Below are 23147 nucleotides of genomic sequence, written 5' to 3' on the forward strand. Positions count from 1 at the left end.
TTAACTTTTCTTAAGAGATTGTATTTTATTTTTAATTGGAGGATAATTATAATATCATGATGATTTCTGTCATACATCAACATGAATCAGCCACAAAAACATACACATGTCCCCTCCTCTTAAACCTCCCTCCTAGCTCCCTCCCCATCCCACCCCTCTAGGTTGTCATAGAACATCAGCTTTGGACTCCCTGCATCATAGAGCAAATATTCGTGGCTATCTATTTTACATATGGTAATGTATATGTCTCAATGCTACTCTCTTGAGTCTTCCTACCCTCTCTCCCCGCCATGGTGACCAAAAGTCTGTTCTTTATGTCTGTGTCTCCTTTGTTGCCCTGCAAATACAATCATCAGTACCATCTTTCTAGATTCCATATATATGCATTAATATACAATATTTGTCTTTCTTTCTGACTTACTTCACTCTGTATAACAGGCTCTTAGTTCATCAGTCTCATTAGAACTGTGTTCAAATGTATTCTTTTTTATATCTGAGTAATATTCCATGAACTTTTTATTTTGAAATAAATTAATTAAAAACACACAAACAGTTGGCTTTCTTTCACTTACTCTTTTTAAAAATTGAAGGATAGCTGAGTTACAATGTTTTTTGAGCTTCAGGTGTACAGCAAAGTGATTGAACTATACATACATACATACATAGTATGTATTTATATATACATTTTTTTTCAAATGCTTTCCCCTTAAGGTTATTATAAAATACTGAGTAGAGTTCCCTCTGCAATACAGTAGGTCCTTGTTGGTTATCTATTTTATATTAATACATAGTAGTACGTATCTGCTAATGCAAAACTTCTAAATGATCCTTCTCTGACTTTCCCCTCTGGTAATCATAAGTTTGTTTTCTGTGTGTGGGTCTGTTTCTGTTTTCTAAATAAGTTAAATTTTATCACTTGTTTTAGATTCCACATAAAAGTGATATCATATGATATTTGTCTTTCTCTGTCTGACTTATTTCACTCAGTATGATCATCTCTAGGTCCATTTATGTTGTTGCAAATGACATTATTTCATTTTTTTACATGAAAATCTGAGTAATATTCTATTGTTTATATACACCATGCCTTATTTATTCATTCATCTGTTGATGGACTTTTAAGTCATTTCCATGTGCTGTGTGTACTTGGTCGCTCAGTTGTGTCCAACTCTTTGCAACCCCATGGTCTGTAGCCACCAGGTTCCTCTGTCCATCGGGATTCTCTAGGCAAGAATACTGGAGTGGGTTGCCATGCCCTCCTTTAGGGGATCTTCCCAACCAAGAGATTAAACCAGGTCTCTTGCATTGCAGGCAGATTCTTTACCATCTGAGCCATCAGGGAAGCTGATGAATACTGGAGTGGGTAACATTCCTTTTCCAGGGGATCTTCCCAACCCAGGAATCAAACCATGGTCTCCTGCATTGCAGGCAGATTCTTTACCAGCTGAGCTATCAGGGAAGCCCAAGTTGCTTAAAGTCACTTCCATAAAAACATACAAATAGTTTAAAAAGTACTACAGAGAGGGCCCATGTACCTTTCACCCAGCTTCTGCCATCACTGAAAATTTTTTACCCTTAGAAACGTCTGAGACCTCACAATGAAAATAGTTTGTCCTTTGAAACATTGACTTTTAGAAAATTCTTGACCCAAATAATTGACAACTTAAAGAACCCACCATGTGCAGGGAACCTTGGGCTTCCCACTTGTAAAAACAGAAGACAGTTTGCAGGGTATATGATGGAAGGACACTCCATGTGTCTCTCCTACTGAAATCACCTTTTTGCCTGGACAGCATGCCTGGAGCAGCTAGTGAGGATCCAAAGAAGTAAATGTAAGCAGGCAGACTGAGGAAGAAAACCACAGAACTGGTGGTGAGTTTATCACTTTTTATTTCTAGTCTCCCTGATGTGAACTCATGTAGCCCAGAACCCAGAAGTGGGCATTAGCTCCAAGGGAAGACTTCTACTCTGGCTCAATAAGTAAGAAGGAGTATCCAATATTCAGAAAGAGTATAGAAACCTCTTATTTATCTTTTTTTTTTTTTAACAATTTTTTCCCCCTCATTTCTCTTGTGTCCTAGACCTCAAGAAATCCTGTGGAACAATGAGAGATGGCAAGAAATCAGAATAGAAAGGCAGGGAACCTTCCTCTCCCATCAGAAGAGCTGTGGATCCCAGTGGGCATGGTGAGCCCCACTGCTATTACTCTCCCTCTGGCTTCTGCTCAGCTCTGAGATGGGTACAGTCAAATCAAATGTGTAAGAGTGTGGGGCAAACAGAGCTTCAGGGTGCTAGATGTTGGGCTGCAGAGCAGAGTCCCAGGGACCCAGAACTATCAAGGCAATTATGATATGGCAGGGGCTTAGGAAAGCAACCCCTTAAAGTTGTTTATGAATTCTTGAGCTGCATGTGTGTGGATCTGACCCTAAGTAGATTCCAGGGACCTGGAGCAGTAAAATATGGGGCAAACGATTGCCTAAGTCCCAGATTTGCCACTAGGTGTACACCAGACAGATCCAATAGCACTTCTCAAAGACTCAAGATTGAAACCACAATCTACAGAAGTCTTGGGGAACTGAGGACTTGTGATTTGAACCCTACTGGGTTAATTACCTCCTAAAACAAAATCTGAAAGATTTCAAATCCTGAAAGATGCCACTGTAAAAGTGCTTCACTCAATATGCCAGCAAATTTGGAAAACTCAGCAGTGGCCACAGGACTGGAAAAGGTCAGTTTTCATTCCAATCCCAAAGAAAGGCAATGCCAAAGAATGCTCAAACTACTGCACAATTGCACTCATCTCACACGCTAATAAAGTAATGCTTAAAATTCCCCAACCAGGCTTCAGCAATTATGTGAACTGTGAGCATCCAGATGTTCAAGCTGGTTTTAGAAAAGGCAGAGGAACCAGAGATCAAATTGCCAACATCCGCTAGATCATCAAAAAAGCAAGAGAGTTCCAAAAAAACATTTCTTTCTGCTTTATTGACTATGCCAAAGCCTTTGACTGTGTGGATCACAATAAACTGTGGAAAATTCTGAAAGAGATGGGAATACCAGACCACCTGACCTGCCTCTTGAGAAACCCGTATGCAGGTCAGGAAGCAACAGTTAGAACTGGACATGGAACAACAGACTGGCAAATAGGAAAAGGAGTACATCAAGGCTATATATTGTCACCCTGCTTATTTAACTTATATGCAGAGTACATCATGAGAAACACTGGGCTGGAGGAAGCACAGGCTGGAATCAAGATTGCCAGGAAAAATATCAATAACCTCAGATATGCAGATGACGCCACCCTTATAGCAGAAAGCGAAGAAGAACTAAAGAGCCTCTTGATGAAAGTGAAAGAGGAGAGTGAAAAAGTTGGCTTAAAGCTCAACATTCAGAAAACTAAGATCATGGCCTCTGGTCCCATCACTTCATGGCAAATAGATGGGGAAACAGTGGAAACAGTGGCTGACTTTATTTTTGGGGGCTCCAAAATCACTGCAGATGGTGACTGCAGCCATGAAATTAAAAGACGCTTACTCCTTGGAAGGAAAGTTATGACCAACGTAGACAGCATATTAAAAAGCAGAGGCATTATTTTGCCAACAAAGGTCCATCTAGTCAAGGCTATGGTTTTTCCAGTAGTCATGTATGGATGTGAGAGTTGGACTATAAAGAAAGCTGAGTGCCGAAGAATTGATGCTTTTTAACTGTGGTGTTGGAGAAGATTCTTGAGAGTCCCTTGGACTGCAAGGAGATCCAACCAGTCCATCCTAAAGGAGATCAGTCCTGGGTGTTCATTGGAAGGACTGATGTTGAAGCTGAAACTCCAATATTTTGGCCACCTGATGTGAAGAGCTGACTCATTTGAAAAGACCCTGGTGCTGGGAAAGATTGAGGGCAGGAGGAGAAGGGGACGACAGAGGATGAGATGGTTGGATGGCATCATTGACTCGATGGACATGGGTTTGGGTAAACTCTGGGAGTTGGTGATGGACAGGGAGGCCTGGCATGCTGTGGTTCATGGGGTCGCAGAGAGTCAGACACAACTGAGCGACTGAACTGAACTGAAAACAAAATCTGCTATAAGATTCAAATAATATCTGTTATAAGATTCAAAAACAACCTAAGTCTTAAAACATAATATTCAAAATGTCTAGGATACAATTCAAATTTATTCACCATAACAAAAAACCAGGGAAATATCAATAGCAATGTTGGGATGCCACAGATATTGGAATTATTTGACCAAGACTTTAAAGCAGTTATTATATTTTCCAACAAGTAAGACAGAACAAACATTCTTGAAAAATACAGAAAGCCTCAGCAAAGAAACAGAAGGCATAAAGAAGAATCAAGTGGAAATGTTAGAAATGAAAAAATTCAACAACTAAAATAAAAAATTATTGGTTGGGCTCAGTAACAGGATGGAGATGACAGAGGATTCAGTAATTTTATAAGTAGATCAAGAGAAGTGAATAATTGACAGAGAAAATATCAGAAAAGAAAATGATTAGAACTGTAGGGATATGTAGGACAGTAACAAAAGGTTTAACCTTTATGTCATTGAAGTCCCATTAGGAGATGAGACAAATGTACAGTAGAAAATCTTTGAGGAAAAAATAGCTGAAAGGCTCGTTTGCTATTAGAAGGCAATCAATGTAATACATTATATTAGCAGTTTAAAGAAGAGAAACAACTCAATCATATCAATTGATGTAGAAAATGCATTTGGAAAAGAAAAAACTGTTCATAATAAAACTCTCAGCAAACTAGGAACAGAAAGGTATTTTCTTCACTTGACAAAGAACATCAACCAAACCCACTCTGCATAATGGTGAAAGATGGAAAGCTTTCTCCCTAAGATCAAGAACAGGGCAAGGATGTTCCCTTTCATCACTCTTATTCAACATTTTACTGGAGGTTTTAGCTAGTGCAATAAATAGGAATAAGTGAAGAATAAGTCAAGAAAAATAAGTCAAGAAAAATAAAATAAAAGGCATACATTGGAAAGGAAACATAATTGCAGAAATAGAAACTCTTAAGGAACAGACATACATACACACTTGAACAAATAACTGAGTGTAGTGTAACTGTAGGATATAAGAACAGCATGCAAAAATCAATTATATTTTTACATACTAGCAATGAACAATTAGAAAATGAACTTAAACAGTATATAGAAGTTCAATCCCTCCCCAAAGATGTATCTTACAAAATATCTATAGGGTATAATATGCTAAAAACTATAAACTTCATGAAATAACTCAAACAAGCCCTAAATAAATGGGAAATATGGCTGCAACATCTTCATGGATTTGAAGACATAACATAGTTGGCAATGATTTATAGATTTACCATAATTCCAATAAAAATTTCAGCAGGAAATTTTATAGATAGAGGTAACCTAATCCTCAAGTTTATAGGGAAAGGCAAAAATACACGCTACTTGAAACACTTTTGAAAAATAAGAACAAACCTGAAAGAATCATGATGATTTTAAGATTTGCTACAAAGCTATAGTAATCAAGACAGTATAGCATTGGCAAAAGAATGGACATATTGATCAATAAAAGTGAACTGACATCAGTAGTCTCCTATAGACACACTTAGTTTGTGACAACTATGTAAATGCAATTCAAAGGAGGAAGGATAACCTTCAAGAAATGGTTTGAACAACTGGTCATCTATATGCATAAAAATGAAGCTTGCTCTAAATCTCACATGTTATATAAAAATCAGCCCCAAATGAGTCAGACATCACAACTTTTGAGTTGACACAGGAGAAAATCTTCATGACTTGGTTATGCAAAGGTTCTTAGATGCGTCACCCAAAGCATAATCCATAAAAGAAAAAAATGATAAATTGGATTCCAGCAAAATTAAAAACTTCTGCTCTGCCAAGAGCACTGCTAAGAGAGTGAAAAGTCAAGCACAGACTGGGAGAAAATATTTACAAATCACGTATCTGACAAAGGATTTATGCTCAGAATATATAATGAACTTTCAAAACTCAACTGTAAAAAAACAGCAACCTAATTTTGTTGAGAAACTGGGAAAAGGCTTGAACAGACATTTCACCAGGGAGAATAATACACCAATGGAAAATAACATGAAAACAATTTAGCATCAGTAGTCACTAGGGAAATGAAAACTAAAATAATGAGGAAATGACATTCTAAACCTATAATGGCTAAAATTTTTTTTAAAAGCCAATTGTGGTGAGGATGTAGAGTAGCTAGAACTCCCACATGTTTCTGGTAGAACACTAAATGGTACTGCACTCTGGAAAACAGTTTGGCAATTTCTTTTAAACATACACTTACCATTTGAAGTAGCAATCCCTCCGTAGTGTTTACCCTAGAAAAATTAAAACTGTTCACAAAACCCCTGTCCTGAAATGTATTACAGTTCTAGTCATAACAGCAAAAAACTGGAGACTACTGAATGCCTCCCACAGTTGAGTGGCTAAACAGTCCATGGTCCATCTCTACAATGGGTATCACTCAGCAAAGCAAAGGAACAATCTATAGACAAGCACATCAGCTCAGATGAATCTCAGAATAATTATGCCGAGTGAAAAGAATCTCATTTGAAAAGGTTAGGTTCTTCGTATATGTATATGATGTATATGACTTTGTATATGTATATGATGTATATGACTCCATGTATATGATATTCTTGAAATAGACAAAACCAAAGTGATAAAAAAATGCAACGGGAATTGCCAGTGGCCAGGGCTGGGGAAGGTATGGCCGTAAGAGAGCAGGAGGGGTTCTTGGGAGTGATAAGAGGGTTCTGTGCTCTGAGAGAGGTAGTAATAACATAAATCTACACATGTGTTCAAATTCTTAGAACTCTACACAAAAAGTTATTTTCTTGCATTTTCCCTTAAAAAATAAAACTAAAGAAAAAAAGCTAAAAGCTCTTGCTTCTAGTTGACCAACCACATATCAATGGTACCAACCACATATCAATGGCAAGGTCAGTACTAGCTGCAAAGAGGGCAACAGCAGACAAGACCTTCATCTGTTACTGTTTGAGCATCTCTAAATGATGGTCACCCCACCCACCAAGCATTTACATCACAACTTCTAATGTTCACGATCGCCCTAGAAGGTGGGTTAGGCTCAATGTATAGACAAAAACTGAGGCTTAAGGGAAATAAAATAATCTTCCCTACATCTTGTAGCCAGTAAATGTTGAGTCTGGACTTACCCGAGTCCTTGTTGCCAACCTCATTGTAAACCTACTTCCCTACATGACTGCTCACTAAAATTAAGAAAAGCAGTGAAAAGCTATCAGGGAAACACTAGAATAGCACTTTGATTCACATACATCACATATATTCTCTAAGCATATTTCATTCTAAACTCCAAGAATGTTTGAAACTCTGGGAGGTTCAGGGAAATTTAAAATCGACTCCCATTTTATCAGAGTCCTCCAATAGGGAGGTCTTAATTTTCAACAGGATAGAGTAGTTACCTCCAACCATTCAAATGTACAGTGAGTCATATCTTTCCCTAAGTGAATGAAGGAATCATTGTGACTTACACTATTTGACCAAGTATTTGCTAATTTCACAAGGAGGAATTTCTATATTTGGAGCAAAGAGTAATTGTTTAAAACTCCTCTTTCACACACTTGACTCTCCTGAGAAGCTGTAATTGGTTCTTCCCACTTCTTTTTACTCCACCACAAAAAAAAAAAAAAAAAATTGTAAAAATACGCAAAATAAATCCATTTTAGAGACTGAAACTAAGTATTACTTTTATTTCATTATAGTTATAGCTGAATAAATATCTCAAAACATTCTAAATATAGACTAAGCACATTTTTCATGTAGTGAATGATATCCACTCTAAAAGCTTGAGGATGAATTTTCCTTCTTGCTTGTGAATTATTTTCAACTATTTTGTTGGCTATTAGGTGTTTTTTTCACCAAAAACCTTGGCCTGAAATATTTTTGTCTCAGCTAAGACACAGATAAGAAGCTAAGGTCTTCAATAAAAGTGTTTCTCTTTAATGGTTTCTAATTTCTGCTTTACTGAATATATTTTCTTTAAAAAACAGACATTGATAGATTTTGACTCAATATCTAGAAACTTTAATGCAAAGTAAAACCTAGTGAATGCCTTTTACTATAGAGAGTTGGGTGATCTATTCAATTCCCCAAAGGAAGTCAAGAGTAACAAAAGGAATTCCATCATCCACACCCTCTTTGACTTTTTAAGGAGTCCAAGAACCACCCTTGTCAGGTAAAAAAAACTTATCTTCTGTCACTGAGTTGGGGGCAGTTATGGCCAACAGGGTGGTCTGGGGGACCTGGAGGAGGCCTACCTTCCAGCAGGTCTCTGGCCAGACCAGGTTCTGCCCCCGTGGACCGAACAAAGTCTGACAGGACTGCGTCCATATCAAGAGTCATAGGATCGTGCAGGAGGGCCGCCCAACACTCAGCCGAGGTGGGGTTTGGAAGCAGGCTAGAAACCATCCATCTGCAGGAGAGAACAGAGAGACAAACGTGATGGAAAGAAGAAACCAGTTCTGCTTCGTGTGACACATATTTGAGCCAGTGTGGGACAATGCCTGCTTATTTGTGTGCAACAGTAAATAATAAAAGTCAGATTCAAATGTCATTCCCTTTGTAGGTGCCATAGGAGAGAGGGGCCATTCCCAACTCAGTCTTCCTACCCTGAGTGCATGTTTAGTTGCTCGGTCATGTCCAATTCTTTGAGAACCCATGGACTGTGGCCCACTAAGCTCCTCTGTCCATGGGATTTTCCAGGCAATAATACTGGATTGGGTTGCCTTTTTCTACTCCAGGGGAATCTTCTCAACTCAGAGGTAAAACCCACATCTCCTGTATCTCCTGCATTGGCAGGCAGATTCTTTACCTCTGAGCTGTTGGTGAAGCCCACTTCCCATCTTAGATTATGTCAATTTCAGTGATAACCAATTGAAAAGAAGATAGACTTGATTGTTCTAAAATAATCAAACATTTAATGAATCTTAGAGAGATTCATTTAGAGCTGTTAACACTTGCACGAATGTAATTGTGTTGCTGCTATATCCTACCTACATCTTAAACAGTGACCTCTCCACGCCCACCTCAGTCCTCACTTGGCTCTTAGGAAATAGTCCACATCAATTCCGAGTTGACAGAAATACTATGATTGCTGAAGAGGATAAATCTTTTGCCATTTTTCCAAGAGTTGTCATATTCACAAGAACAATTAATAAAATTCATAAAGATTTCAGATTTCCTAGTAGAATAATCCCAGTTAGAGGAATAAAATGTCACCCTGTAGCTTGATCACAGGCTAACTGCACCAGGCAGTTGCTAGGGAGAAACAAATAGCACATGGCAAGTGAGGGTGACTCCCACCAGTAAACTGGTAACACGGTCATGCCTGATAAAGCACAAATGCACTCTCTGTCTCCATCAAGAAGGGGTTGGCAAATTACAGTCCACTACTTTGTGAACAATGTTTTATTGGAACCAGCCCTGTCCACTCCCTGTCGTACTATCTGTGGTCATTTCTGCATGTGGCTGAGTCAAGCAGTGAAAACAGAAACTGTAAGATCCACGGAACCAAACATATTTACTATCTGGACCTTCACAGAAAGTTTGCTAAGTATAAATGATGGAAAATATCATCCTAGTGAGCATCTAATTAATTTTGCAAGCCATGGGGGTGAGTTTAAACCCCATGCCACTGATGAGAATCCCCCGTTTCTTTTTCACTTGGATGGGTTCTGCTCGAGCGCTAGGTCTGTGCCGACTGCTGCTGCTTTAGAGCCAGAGCTGCTGGCCTAATCCCAACCCCAGCTCGGCCCCTCTGATGAGAGGTGACGCACTGTGTTACCTCTCTGAGTCCACCTGAGCATCTGTAAGACTTGGGGAGGTAAGCGCATCGAAGGTGCCAGGCCCTGAGGATGGAGAAACAAGACAGTGGCGTCTGTGAGGTCAGACTACTCACTGTCCCTATACCAGCTTGCACATGGCTCTGACTGGGGTGTGATTTTTGGGTTGGTGTGGCTTGGAAATAAGAAAATGATTTGACCTAATGTATATGGTTCCAATTAGGAGACTGCTGTCTTCCTTCTCTCCATGTACCGGGGCCTCGGCCAGGAGAGCCACTTCTTTGGTCACTTCCACCTGGAGGACAAAGCAGAAGAAAGAGCGTGTTACTCTCCTGACTGTCAGAGGCTGAGGCTTTGCTTCGTGTCATAGGAGGCATACCTGGGGCTCGGCTGACTGTCTAAATCAAGCCCATTTTCTCCTTGGGCACCTGCCTACCAGGTGGCCATCACCTCCCAAACATGGGGGCTTCTGCAAGGTGGGTAGTGTCTCAAATTTCCTCTTTGTAACCAGTACTTATATTTCAGAGAGTATCCTTTCCCCATTTCAGACCTGTTTTCAACCTTAATATTAAGTACCCCATCAATACATTGAATCTTGCATATTTTTAATTATTATAACACATATATAACGTGAAATCACCATTTTAACTATTTAAGAGTGCATTTCAGTGACATTAAATATATTTACATTATTATGCACCCATCATCACCACCATCATCTCCAGAACTTTTTCATGTTCTCCAACGGAAACTCTGCCCCATTAAACGTTAACTCCCTCCCCTCTCCCCCAGCCCCTGGAAACCATCGCTCTACTTTGTTTCTAAATTTGACAGTTCCAGGAGCCTCTTATCAACAAATCACATAATATTTGTCCCCTGTTGACTGGTTTATTTTGCTCAGCATGGTGCCTTCCAAGGTGCACGTGTGTTGTAGCAAGTGTTGGGATTTCCTTCCATTTTAAGGCTCATCTTAGTTGGGGATGCTGTCACAAAATGCCACAGATTGGATGGCTCAAACAAAGGACATAGGTTTCTCATAGTTCTGGAGGCTGGCAAGTCTGAGATCAAGGTGCTGGCAGATCTGGCATCTGGTAAGAGCCCACATTCTGGTTGCAGATGCCACCTTCTCCCTGGGTCCTCATGTGGCAAGGACACAAATAGCATCATGGGGACTCCATCCTCACAATCTCATCTAAACCCAATTACCTCCCGCTGGTTCCACCTCCTAATACCATCACATTGGGGGGTTAGGGCTTCAATACATGAATTTTGGGAGGATATACCATGTGGCCACAACAAGGCTGAATAACATTCCACTGTATGGAGAGACCACACCTTGTGTAGCCATTCATCCATGGCTAGACACTTAGTTGTGTCCACCTTTTGGCCACTGTGTGTAACTCAGCTTACATCCTTTCTACACTGACACCAGGTCCCTGTGCTGAGACTGGGACTGGCTCTCACCAGTGCTGTGATGAAGATTCACGCCACACCTCCCGCTCTGTGCCTTGTCCTCTGCACAGACAGAAACTAAAGGGTGGACTTCAAAAGAGCTTTTAGCCACATTCAAGTATAAACATTGGTACAGCAAGAGGTTAATGTGCATGTCCCCTTGAAGACTTCTTTCTTTTATTAAAAAATTATCATTTATTTATTTTTGGCTATGCTGGGTCTTTGCTATTGGATGTGGGCTTTCTCTAGCTGCAGCAAGTGGGGGCTACTCTCTAGCGGCAGTGCATAGGTGTCTCCTGGTAGTGTCTTCTCTTGTTGTAGAGCATGGGCTCTAGGGCAAGTAAGCTTCAGAAGTTGCAGCACGGCCTTGGAATCTTCCTTGACCAAGGACTGAACCTGTGTCCCCTGCATTAACAGGCAGATTCTAAACCACTGGACTACCAGGGAAATCCAAGACTTATTTCTTAAATCTAATGCCCCCACCACACTGAGGCCCCACATTCAAGCACTGTGAAGATACAGGAGCAGCCAGGCTAATGGGGACATGGACTCTCAGCCATTTTGGCCATCCTCATCCCTGCCCCCTCATGCCAGTCCTCCAGAGAGCACTGCTGGGCCCCATGACCCACCCTTCATGGCCAAGGCACCCCTCACCTGTCCTAACCCCGTGAGGACCAGGGAAGCCATGTCCAGGCTCTGCATCTTGGCCCCTGGACAGAACTTCTCTGAGGGTCTTGCCTACTGTCCTGGGGACAGGGGCATATCAAGCTCTTTCCACTGTGGCTTTGTCTTAGGAGAGGCAGTGCAGTCCAGGGATGAGGCTTGGTCCTGGAATCAGTCTCTCTTGGTGCCAAAATAGCCCCATCACCTCTCCTGTGAGGCCTCAGGTATACTGTTTCAGTTTCCTCATTGGTGGATCAGGATCATAACAGTACCTCTTAGCTGGTCTACAGTCTGAAGGAGTTAGTGCATGGAACACACTGGCCCACAGGGCATGCTCAGTAAATGCGAGCTATTGTCCAGCCTGTGATGATGAGGACCACCCTCGCCTGCCCAGGCCTCCACTGAGGACCAGAACTGCCGCCTCTGGAAGCACTGCAGAGCTAGCTTGGATGGCAGAAGGGGTGCGTGCTGCCCTCAGCCAGTTCTGCTGGACATACCAGAAAGTTTGCTAATTGATTACATGTAGGTGTGCACCCAGACAGGTAGGTGCCTGTTCCCAAGAGCAACAGAGGCACCAAGTGCCCCCCATCCCGCCCCCTATCACTCTCAGACACAGGCGGGATGACCAACACCCTCTTTCTTAGCTGTACCTCAGTCCCTGAGTCCAGATGGATACAAAGGCCTGAAAATACACAGTAGGACCCTGGGGAGAACCCGGGAGGGGGTTCAAGGTGACCATCCAAGCCCATCCCTGGACTCTGTCCGCTCCCTGCAAAATACAGGGCTTTGGCCAGAATATTCTGTTTCTGGCCAATCACTGCCCATGTTCCAAGGACCAGGCACCTGGCTAGGCATTTTCCTAAAACCATGTTGGGGGACATGCTCTTTATCCTTAATAGGTATTTTTAAAAAATAATGTATATGCTAATTTTTAAAATGTTATACATTTTAACATATGATTTATTTATTTTTAATGAAGTATATATTTAATTTACAATATTGTGTTAGTTTCAGGGGTATAGTGAAGTGATTCAGATATATATACATATATTCTTTTTCAGATTTTTTCCTTTATAGGTTATTACAAGATATTGAGTACAGTTCCCTGTGCTTCACAGTAGGTCCTTGTTATCTACTGAGTAGGTATTTGCATGATTCCTCTCTGTGTGTGAGGTGATGGAGGTTTGAGAAGGGAGAGCCAGGCAGCGCTGTTGAGATGTACCCTGGTCTTTCCCTTGGGACAAGAGCTGTCCCCGGCCCTTGACCTTCTCCTCCACAGGCAGACAGACTGGACTGACAGCTCTCCTGCTGGGAGCCTCTCAAGGGTCACTTGGAAGCCCAGAGCACAGAGGTCCTTCCCATGTCCTTCTCTCTGGGCCCCTGCAGCCTGGCCTAGCCCCTCACAGCCCCTGGCTCCTTCCTTCCCTCCCTCCCAGGCCCCTGACTCCCCAAGGTCACAGTCCTGAGAGGGTGTTCTGCATGCTCACAGGTGCTCTGGACTGTCTGCCACATACAGGGTGTCTCTTGTGTGGCTCCCCTCAGTGTCCTGCTGACCCCTGACCAACCCCAGCCATGCTGGGTCCCAGCAGTGCTGTCTGAACCCCTGTGACAGGGTAAACTCTGTCATGCTACATACGCAGGGACCCCCAGAAAAGACAGAAGAAATTGCCACAGAAGAGGTCCTCTTGACACAGATTTCTCAGGCTCTCCCGTGCACATGCACACACACACACACAGGACTGTGGGTGTCACATGTGGAGGCTGGAGGCCTGGCTCATCCACAAACTATTCCATGCTTTGGGAAATATGGCTAAAACTGTACTCTCCTCCCATTTTATTACATATTAGTCTTTTGTTTCTTATTAAATCAGCAAGTTGAAGTCAAGTTTTAATTAAGTGATAAGCTCCTAAGGTTTATATAACCAATTAAAACAAAGGACGGCCCAGCTTCCTAGAAAGTACTCCAAGCATTTGTCTCTTTGCTTGGGTAAGTTAGTTTCATTACATACAAGAATGTGGGCCCATTTTGGATTTCACCCTGAGAACTCCCAAGGTTTTGAACAAACAAATGCACAACACCAAGAGTGAACACTAATGGACATTGTAGACTTTGGGTGATAAGGATGTGCCAGTGTCAGTTCATCGACTGTAACACACGTATTACCTTGGTGTGGGATGCTGACAGTGGTGGAGGCCATGTGTGTGGGGACAGGAGTTATATGGTAACAGTCCATACCTTCTGCTCAGCTTTGCTGTATACTTAAAACTCCTCTAAAAATTATCTATTAAAGGGTTTTATTTTTCACATTGAAAGAACTGATGTAGTTGGACTTGATCTTGGTGTATTAAGTGAGGCATGGATTCAATTTTAGCATTTTTACTGTCTATACAACTATTTCAATACAACTTAAGAGCAAAACCCATCAATGGGGAAGCCCTTCTAATCTCAGATGCTTTCACTGCTATATGGTATGTTTGCATATGCAATTGCATCTATTTCTGTATTTTTCTGTTTAAATTATGCCTTGGCTATTGTTTAGTCGCTAAGTCATGTCCAACTCTTTTGTGATCCCAAGGACTATAGCCAACCAGGCACCTCTGTTTATGGGATTTCCCAGGCAAGTTACTGGAGTGGGTTGCCATTACCTCCTCCGGGGATCTTCTCAACGCAGGGATCGAACTCTTATCTCCTGCATAGGCAGGTGGGTTCTTTACCACTGAGCCACCAAGGAAGCCCATATTTATGCCTAGGTATCCATAAAAGGTATCTTTTCTCCCAATATGTATATTAACTGGTTATCATATTTCTAAACAAAACTATTTACTTCTGGCTGTTAAATTTATATCCCAATCTTTTACTAAATTTTTAATTAGTGCTTGTAGAAATTTATCCACTGGGTCTTTTCCCCCTTACTTTTTGTTTTGCTAGATATACAATCACATCCTATGCAAACAGAGATTGTGTTACTCTGAATTTTCAATTTTTAAGCTTCCTTCTTCTCTTGCCTGACTGAACTAATTCAATATACTATTAACTATTCATAGAGGTAATGGGCATTTTTGCTTTTCTTCTAACTTTAGTAGAATTGCCACACTGAGTAAGATGCTGGCTACTAGCTTTTGGGCTATACACATATGTGTACATATGTTTAGAAAGTACCCATATACCTTATTGGAGAAGGAAATGGCAACCCCCTCCAGTACTCTTGCCTAGAGAATTCTGTGGACGAGGAGCCTGGTGGGCTGCTGTTCATGGGGTCGCACAGAGTCAGATATGACTGAAGCAACTTAGCATGCGTGCCTGTGTTGGAGAAGGAAATGGCAACCCACTCCAGTATTCTTGCCTGGAGAATCCCAGGGACAGAGGAGCCTGGTGGGCTGCCGTCTATGGGGTCGCACAGAGTTGGGCATGACTGAAGCGACTTAGCAGCAGCAGCAGCAGCAGCATATACCTTATTGAGTAGCTTTATTATGGATGAATGTTGATTTTCACATAATTTTTTCTTAATATCTATTAATATAATGAATTCTATTAATTAACTTCTAATATTAAACTTTACTCATACTTCTAGAATAAATAAATCTTTAATCATTTATTGGTATTTCTTTTCCTATGTGCTTTTTTCTTCAGTTTGCTAGTTTTTATTTAAAACTTCTATTTTCATATTAATGCATTAACTTGATATATGGCTTTTATTTTTATGTGCAATCTTTTGTGCAAATTTGACAGTTTTATGGTTAACATCCTATACACAGAGCAAAACCATAGGCTTATCTTCTCAGTTCTCTTGCAATAGCCTAAGTAGCACTGGAGTCACCTGACATTAAAATGTTAGGTAGATACTCCCTGTGAATCAATCTATTCCTGATGTTTCTTTTGAAGGAAACCCTTTACAACTTCCCCTATTTATTTTTTCCTGTGGAAATTACTGTTTAGACTTTCTATAGGATTCAATTGTGTTAGGCTTTATTTTACTGCAGATTTATCCATTTCATCTTGGCTTTCCAATTTATTTGAAAGGAGTTGGACAATGAAAAACACTCTTCCCATGGGTGTAAATTCTCTCTATAGCTAAATGAGGAAAATAACTACGATTTGTCAAGGGCCCAGGATGACACTGAGTATACTAAGAATTTTACAGGTGGGTTAACTCTCATTCAGACAACAACTCCACAAGCCAAGTGGCTCTGTTCCATTTTACTGAAGATCAGACAGCTCAGTAGCAGAGTAATGACTCCCACAAAGACCCACTTAGACCTAAGGTCGCTGTTCACCAACCCTTTATAATGGCATGGAGTCTTCAAACATTCTGAGATCCAAATGTTTAGCACCTTTAAAACACAGCACATGCATCAGTGTATGATCAGAAGTAAAACATTTCCTTAGTAGACACTCAATCATACATTTTAATGATTTTTCTCCTAGGATGGAAAGGTGGAAAAAAGTCTCTTCTAAAACTTATATTTTTGCTAATAGTACTGAGTGTAGGATCTACTGAGGTTTTCTATTGTGTGCATGGAAATGACACATTAATAGGTTAAATCTCTAAAAATCTTCAACAGTTCTTAGTATGGGAATAGATGTATAGGTATCATCACACTCGAGGCTCATGACCCCCAAAGAATTACAGGCTCTTCTTTCCATGCTGCTTCCTATCTTGAACTCACATTAAGAGTAGACAATTAGAGAATCCACAAGGAATAATAATCATTCATTTTGAAGATAATACTTAAACATGGAAGTAAAGTTTTAAGGCCACAAGACATGGCAGTATTTATTCTCACTTGTAGAGGACAGTAATATCCGTGCAACTGTGGAAGGTGCCCACATCAGGACTGATCACCTTCTAAGGGCACCTGGATGTTAGAGCATCATTTGCATCCTTGCAAATCTCCAGCAGAGCTTCCCTGCACAATTCAAGCCTTCAGCATTGGAATGCTTTCAAGATTCCCTTGCTTTAAAGGATTTATGCTTTTATTCTCCAGGCTCACAAATCTAGCTGTTACACAGGCATAAAATGTATGTTTGAACCAGACCAATGTGCCATAAACAAGGGTTTAAAAAGATCTAAACAACTCATTATTCAGGTTTATACTTCTCCTGTTGATTTCAATCATTTTATCCAGGTCTTCTAGGAAAAGGTGTATCTGCTAACAAGTTAAAAGAGTCTTAAAAAAGAAAAACAAAACCTAAAGGGTCAGGATCCTTCTATGGTCTTACTGACATGAAACGAACACTTCAAGTATGTGTGTAGGTCCTGGGCTGCCACTGCTGAGCTACGTGCCTCCTCGTCTCTCTCTGTGAGGGCTGTCCTGAAGGTCAGGGTTCCTATTTTTTGCACTAACATCACCATAAACTGGAATATACCAGTTGTTAAATAAATCTGCTGAGTGGACAAATAAAAATACTAAATCCAAGTTCCTACTCCATCTGATGGGTATACATGAAAATAACCATTATTCAACTTAGACTGGTATAAATGATAAAATGATTTATTAAAAAAAAATTAGGATACTAGAAAGGGTTAGTGAAAAGGCCAAATGTAGGATGAGTTTTTGAGGATTTAGGAAGGCTGAATAGAAGACATTCCAAGCTGGATGTACACTATGAGCACAGGCCAAAAGGCAAAAGCACATCTGTATGTCTCTGGGTGCAGGGATACCAGAAGCAGGAGAGCTGTGGGCACGGTGACTACAGGTAAAGGTCAGGGTCGGACCTGTGGGCTGTCAAAGTGAGAAGCTAGATTCTAACACGAGGCCAGTGGGAAACCACTGGGAGTTTCTGAGTAGAGAATGAACATGTACTGTGCTAGGAAAACAAAGACACAAAGATTTGGTAACAGGGTGAAAAATGGATTAAGAGTGTGGAAAAAAATAGGAAAGTACTCATTCATTTTCTTAGATGTTTCCTACTCCATACCTACTCACCTACCACTGGTAAAGTCTTGGTTTATCAGGTTGCAGTGGAGAACCCTTGATTTTTGGAGACTGACAATATTCCTAGTACTGGGTAATGAATCCAGAGCCAGTCACTGAAATCTCCCCTCCTTGAACTCAGATTCACCAATCCGGATGCAGCTGTACTGAATGATTCAGGTCTATGTCATAGAGGCAGGAGTCAACTGTGTTGAGTTTATGGGAAAGCCATTGCTTCCCTGATAGAAGGGGTCAGGCTTAACTGATACAGTCCTTTCCCACTGGCTTTCTTCCTCCTTTCTACCTTAGGCAAGGAAATACCATCTCCAAGTATATCTGCCATCTTCGGTCTTTGAGAAAGCCAGAGGATGACCCAACATGCAGGTTGGTGGAGTAACAAGTCCAATCCTGATGGTATCACTGAACTTTGCCCAGGCCCTAGACTTCACCCCTCTGGACTTCCCATCATTCTTCTCATATAAATACCTATCAGTTCTATCCAAGTAAGTCAAATGCTTGGTGATTTATAGCTGAACTTAGATTCCTAGTTGCTACATTAAGGGAGAGTAATTCAGATGTCAAAATTAGAAAAGAAAGAACAGAAAAGAGAAGAAGTCATAGGGTAATGTCATTTATAAACATGGATGAAAACCTTAAAAGATGAGTAAGTGAATCCAACTGTAGAAAAAGACAGAGAAAGACAAAGGACTCTGGAGCCCTAGCCCCAATAGAATAATGGAGATAAGGGTACAGGGAGATTCAGGTGGCAGGAAGGCAGTCCTGGGGATTCGTGGAGTTGCCATCCCTGAAATGCTTACCCCACATTCATGAGAGAGGAGCAAGTTCCCCTCCTACTAAATTCCCTATTATTTCTTCTCTCTGTTACTAACAGCCAAACATGATCCTAATGTGAGTATGCTATATTAACACTCTCCAGAAGAAAAACCATATGATCATCTCAAAAGATGCCAAAAAGCTCACATCATTCATTATACAACTCAAAATAAACCAGGAATAGAAGAAAACTTCCTTTACTTATTAAAGGGTATTCCAAACTTATAACAATTATCCTACCTAATAATACAAACTTTAGAAGCAGTGCCATCCAAATTTAGAACAAGCCCACGACCGAGTCTTAGAACAAAGAAGAACATTTTAAATGGCTGGAACAAGACCAACATAAAAAAATCAATACCCTTTTTACATACCAACATTAGCTAATTAATCATTTTTATAAAAAACAAAAGATCCATTTCATTAAAAGTTTCCATAATTAACTAGGGTTCACATATCAAACATGAAATAAGCTTTCTGTTTGAACAGAAAACAATATTTAAGGCGAGAAAGAAAAATAAAAGGATGGGAAGACTATTTTTAAAATTCTAATTCATACCATAACTTCAATACCACCAGAACAGAACTGTTATGGAATATGACAGTTTCTAAAACATAGAAGAATAAAGAAGCAAGAAATTCCAAAGCACTTTTGATAAAGATCAAAGTGGATTCAGAAGTCTGTTCTACCACACATCAAACATAAAAGTACTGTGATTAAAGTAGTGTGGAAAGGGGCAGACAGAGGGACCAGTGAGAGGATGGAAAATGTGTGTGTTTATGTGTGTATAAAACAGATTGAGAGAGAGAGAGGAGAATAAGAAGGAGGAAGGGGTGGGGAGGGGAGAGATGGGGAGGGGGAGGAAGAGAGGAAGAAGAACATGAAGCAGAGGAAGAAGGAAGAGAGAGGGAAAAGGAGGAGGAGAGGGAAGGAGGAGGGGGAGAGGTGAGATGGGGAAGGAGGAAGGGATGCTACCCACACTGCGCTGACTGACATATGGCAAAAAGTAAAACTGTACTGTGTTAAAGCGCCAGAGTTTGGGGGACAATTGTTGTAGCATTTAGCCTGTCCTGACTCATAGAGAAAGTCTTCTTAAAATACAAAAAGCAAAAGCCATCATAGAAAAATTTGATGAAATGAATAACAGCAAAAGTGCCAAATCAATAAATAAACTTCTGAATGACAAAACAAATCAAAGTTAGACAGAACAGGAGAAAATTTTGTAAAATATATAATGAACAAGGAACTGACATTCAGAATAGAAAATGAACATATCCAAATAATTAAAGATTCACAGAACAAGAAAAAAATTGGCAAATCATATGAATGTGAAGTTTATAGGAAGCCCACATGACAACTCAGTATATGGAAAGATAATCAACCTTAGTAACAATGAAGGGAATACAAATTTAACTATAAGATAACCATTAACCATGCCGACCCAGCCCCTACCCCACAGATTGGCTCCTCAAAAAATTAAGTTTGGAAGGTCTTGAAGATGGCATGGGAAGTGGAGTGGATCTCTTTCCACGGATGCATCAGGAATATATCTTCAGATGTAGAAGATCTCACAGAGCACCAACTAAGAGTTGGCAGGAGTCCCTGACCACTGGGAAAGGAATATATAGAGCCATGCAAAACTCAGTAGGATGAAGGAAGGAAGGGAAAAAGAGGAGGAGAGTGAGTGGGACTGGATCTGCACCTGGAGACTGAGGGAGCTGAAGCAGGGGTGAAATCTCCACATCAGGGCAATCAGTCGGGACAGAGGGGAAGCACTTGAGGCTGTCGGAGAGTGAAACAGTAGATCTGTGATACTCTGAATGGAGTGAGAATCGCACAGACAATCCATGCCGTGGCCCTACGTACCTTGGACAGTTACACAAGTCACTGCTGGCAGCAGGAGTGTAAGGAATGGAGAGCAATTCCAGGGCAAGGGCTGCTGTTGACTATGGGGAAATGGCCTGAGGTGATAGGAGAGAGGAAATTGTGACGGGGAATGCCTTTGGAGGGAAGCCAGGCAGCTACAGAGGCAGGGTGTGACTGCTGAGTCACGTGCAGGTGATAGAGCCATCACTGCAGGCTTTCTCTCCTCACGTGCTGGCGCCAACAGCTGACCAACAGAGAAAGACCAACAGAGAGGGTGGCCCTTTGAGTGCCTGCTGCACCAAGCAAGAGAGAAGGACCAGTCAGGAAGGCCCTTTGAATGCCAGCTACCAGAGACTAGTTTTCTAAAAGTGCCATATCTTCTATACCTGTGGCTGCTGGCTTCATGGTGCACGTGGTGCCTCTAGGGTCTCTGTGATCAAAGCAGCCATGCCACCTCTATGCTCAGCCCTCACTGGGACAGAGTTACCAGAGGCTGGGAAAAAGCCCTAAGGTGCCATGTCTCCCACACCCATGGCTATCAGCTTCCCTGCAAATTTGGCACTAACAGGGGCTCTGTGATTCAAGCAGCCACACCACCTCCATGCCCGTTGGTCACTGGGGCAGTCCCAAATCCTCCAGGACAGCCTCAAGAGCAGACTCCCATGGATGACCCACATGTGGAGGTGGGGATAAAACCACAACTGAGCCCCAGGGGCGTAGTGACTAAGGAAGAGGATCGAAAACCTTTCCACCAGCTGTAAAATCTGTAGATTAAATTCACATGATCAACTAGGTAGACTCTGATTCTAAGGAATATATAAAAGGACAATGAGCGTTCCCACAAAAGAAAATGCCCTAGCTCTGGCAGCTGTGGACACTGGGGGCAAGAACACGTAGGAGCAGGGCCAGAATAGGTTCTGCTGTCACCACAGCAGGTCCAGAGAGACCAGCCCCCCACCCCCGCCCAGTACTGGAGGGTCTCCTAGGGAAGCAGAGGTGGGCTATGGCTGACAGAGGGGTAAACAGCTGAGACTCAAGGAAAACATTTATTACTATTTTTATATTTTGATTTTTCTGTAGTTGGTTCAGGAGTTTTTTCTTTTTCTTTTTTTTTCTCTGTAGCTGTGGTTTGTTATTTTTATCATTATTATCCCTATTTAGGCTTTTGAGAACTTTTTGAAAAATCACACTTTTAATTTCCTATACTTCTATGTTGGCTTTCTGCAGTTCTGTGATTTTGTTTGTTTGTTTTTGTTTTGCTCTTTTCTTGTTGTAGTTATTATTTAATATATATATATTTATATACATTATTTAACTTTACTTTTCTATTCTTTTCTTTCTTTTTTTCACTATGTTTGTTAGTTTGATTTGTTTTCTTTGCTTTATTCCTCAGTTGACACTCTGCTTTGGTCTTGGTTTCTGTTTTGTGTTTTAGTTTTGTTTTTAATTGATAACAATTTTGGTTTCCTTTGCTCACTGGGTCACTCTCTTGGTATGTCATTCTCTTCAGACTGTTTTGGTTTTGGATGTTTGTGTGTATGTGTTTGTGTGTGTATGTTCATTTTTGTTTCTATATTTCTGATTTTGCATTTACCATTTATCTGGGGTTCATTTTTTGTTTATTTCTGTTTTGTTTTGCTTATTTGTTTAAATCCCCTTTACTGCCATAACAATCAGATTTTTAGGGGTTCCTTGACCAGAGATTGGGCCTGAGCCTCTGGGGTGGCAATGCTGAGTCCAGGACACTAGACTGCCAGAGAACTCCTGATCCCAGGGACTATTAATTAGTGAGACCTCCCATGAAGGCCTCCACCTGTATCCAAGACTTGGCACCCCTAACTGCTAACAGCACCCAGCAGTGGAAGCCTCACCCAAACAACAGGCAAGGTAAGATCCCAAACCTAATCATCAGCAGATAGGCATCCCATGGACATCCCAAATCATACCACCTCACACAGCTCTGCCCATCAGAGGGAAAAACTCACCTTCTCCCACCAGAACACAGGCACAAGTCCCTCCTAACACAAAGGCTACACAAGACACTGAAGAAACCTTATCTGAAGAGGCCAGAGACCAAAAGCAAAAGGAACTATGATCCTATAGCCCGGGGAAAGGAAACCTCAAACACAATAAGTTAGACAAAGTGAAAAGACATAGAACTATTGTACAAATGAAGAAAACAAGGTAAAAACCCCTAAGACTAAATAAATGAAGAGGTAATAGGCAAACTGCCTGAAAATAATTCAGAATAATGATAGTAAAGATGATCCAAAATCTCGAAAATAGAATGGAGAAAATGCAAGAAGCATTTAACACATTTAAAAAGACCTAGAAGAAATAAAGAATAAATAGTGACAAAAAACACAATTACTGAAATTAAAAATACTCTAGAAGAAATCAACGGCAGGACAACTGAGGCAGAACAGATAAGTGAACTGGAAGATAATATGGTAGAAATTACTGTTGAAGAGCAGAATAAAGAAAAAAAGAATGAAAAGAATTGACGATAGTCTCAGAGACCTCTGGGACAATATTAAATGTATCAACATTCAAATGA

General features: G+C 40.9%; 1 protein-coding gene across 4 annotated transcripts in view; it reads right to left on the reverse strand.

Annotated features, from left to right (window-relative positions):
- OTUD7A (OTU deubiquitinase 7A) overlaps positions 1-23147 on the reverse strand; it is a 381326-nt gene that overhangs the window by 156130 nt on the left and 202049 nt on the right. For all 4 annotated transcript variants that reach the window (XM_043434490.1, XM_043434492.1, XM_043434491.1 and 1 more), the window contains 2 exons: positions 10059-10153; positions 8335-8489 (listed from right to left, as the gene is read on the reverse strand). In XM_043434490.1, the coding sequence (XP_043290425.1) occupies positions 8335-8485 (151 nt within the window). In that variant the 5' untranslated portion in view covers positions 8486-8489; positions 10059-10153. The remainder of the gene's footprint in view (positions 1-8334; positions 8490-10058; positions 10154-23147) is intronic.

Source organism: Cervus canadensis, chromosome 17, assembly GCF_019320065.1.
Source record: "Cervus canadensis isolate Bull #8, Minnesota chromosome 17, ASM1932006v1, whole genome shotgun sequence".
Lineage (NCBI taxonomy): Eukaryota > Metazoa > Chordata > Mammalia > Artiodactyla > Cervidae > Cervus > Cervus canadensis.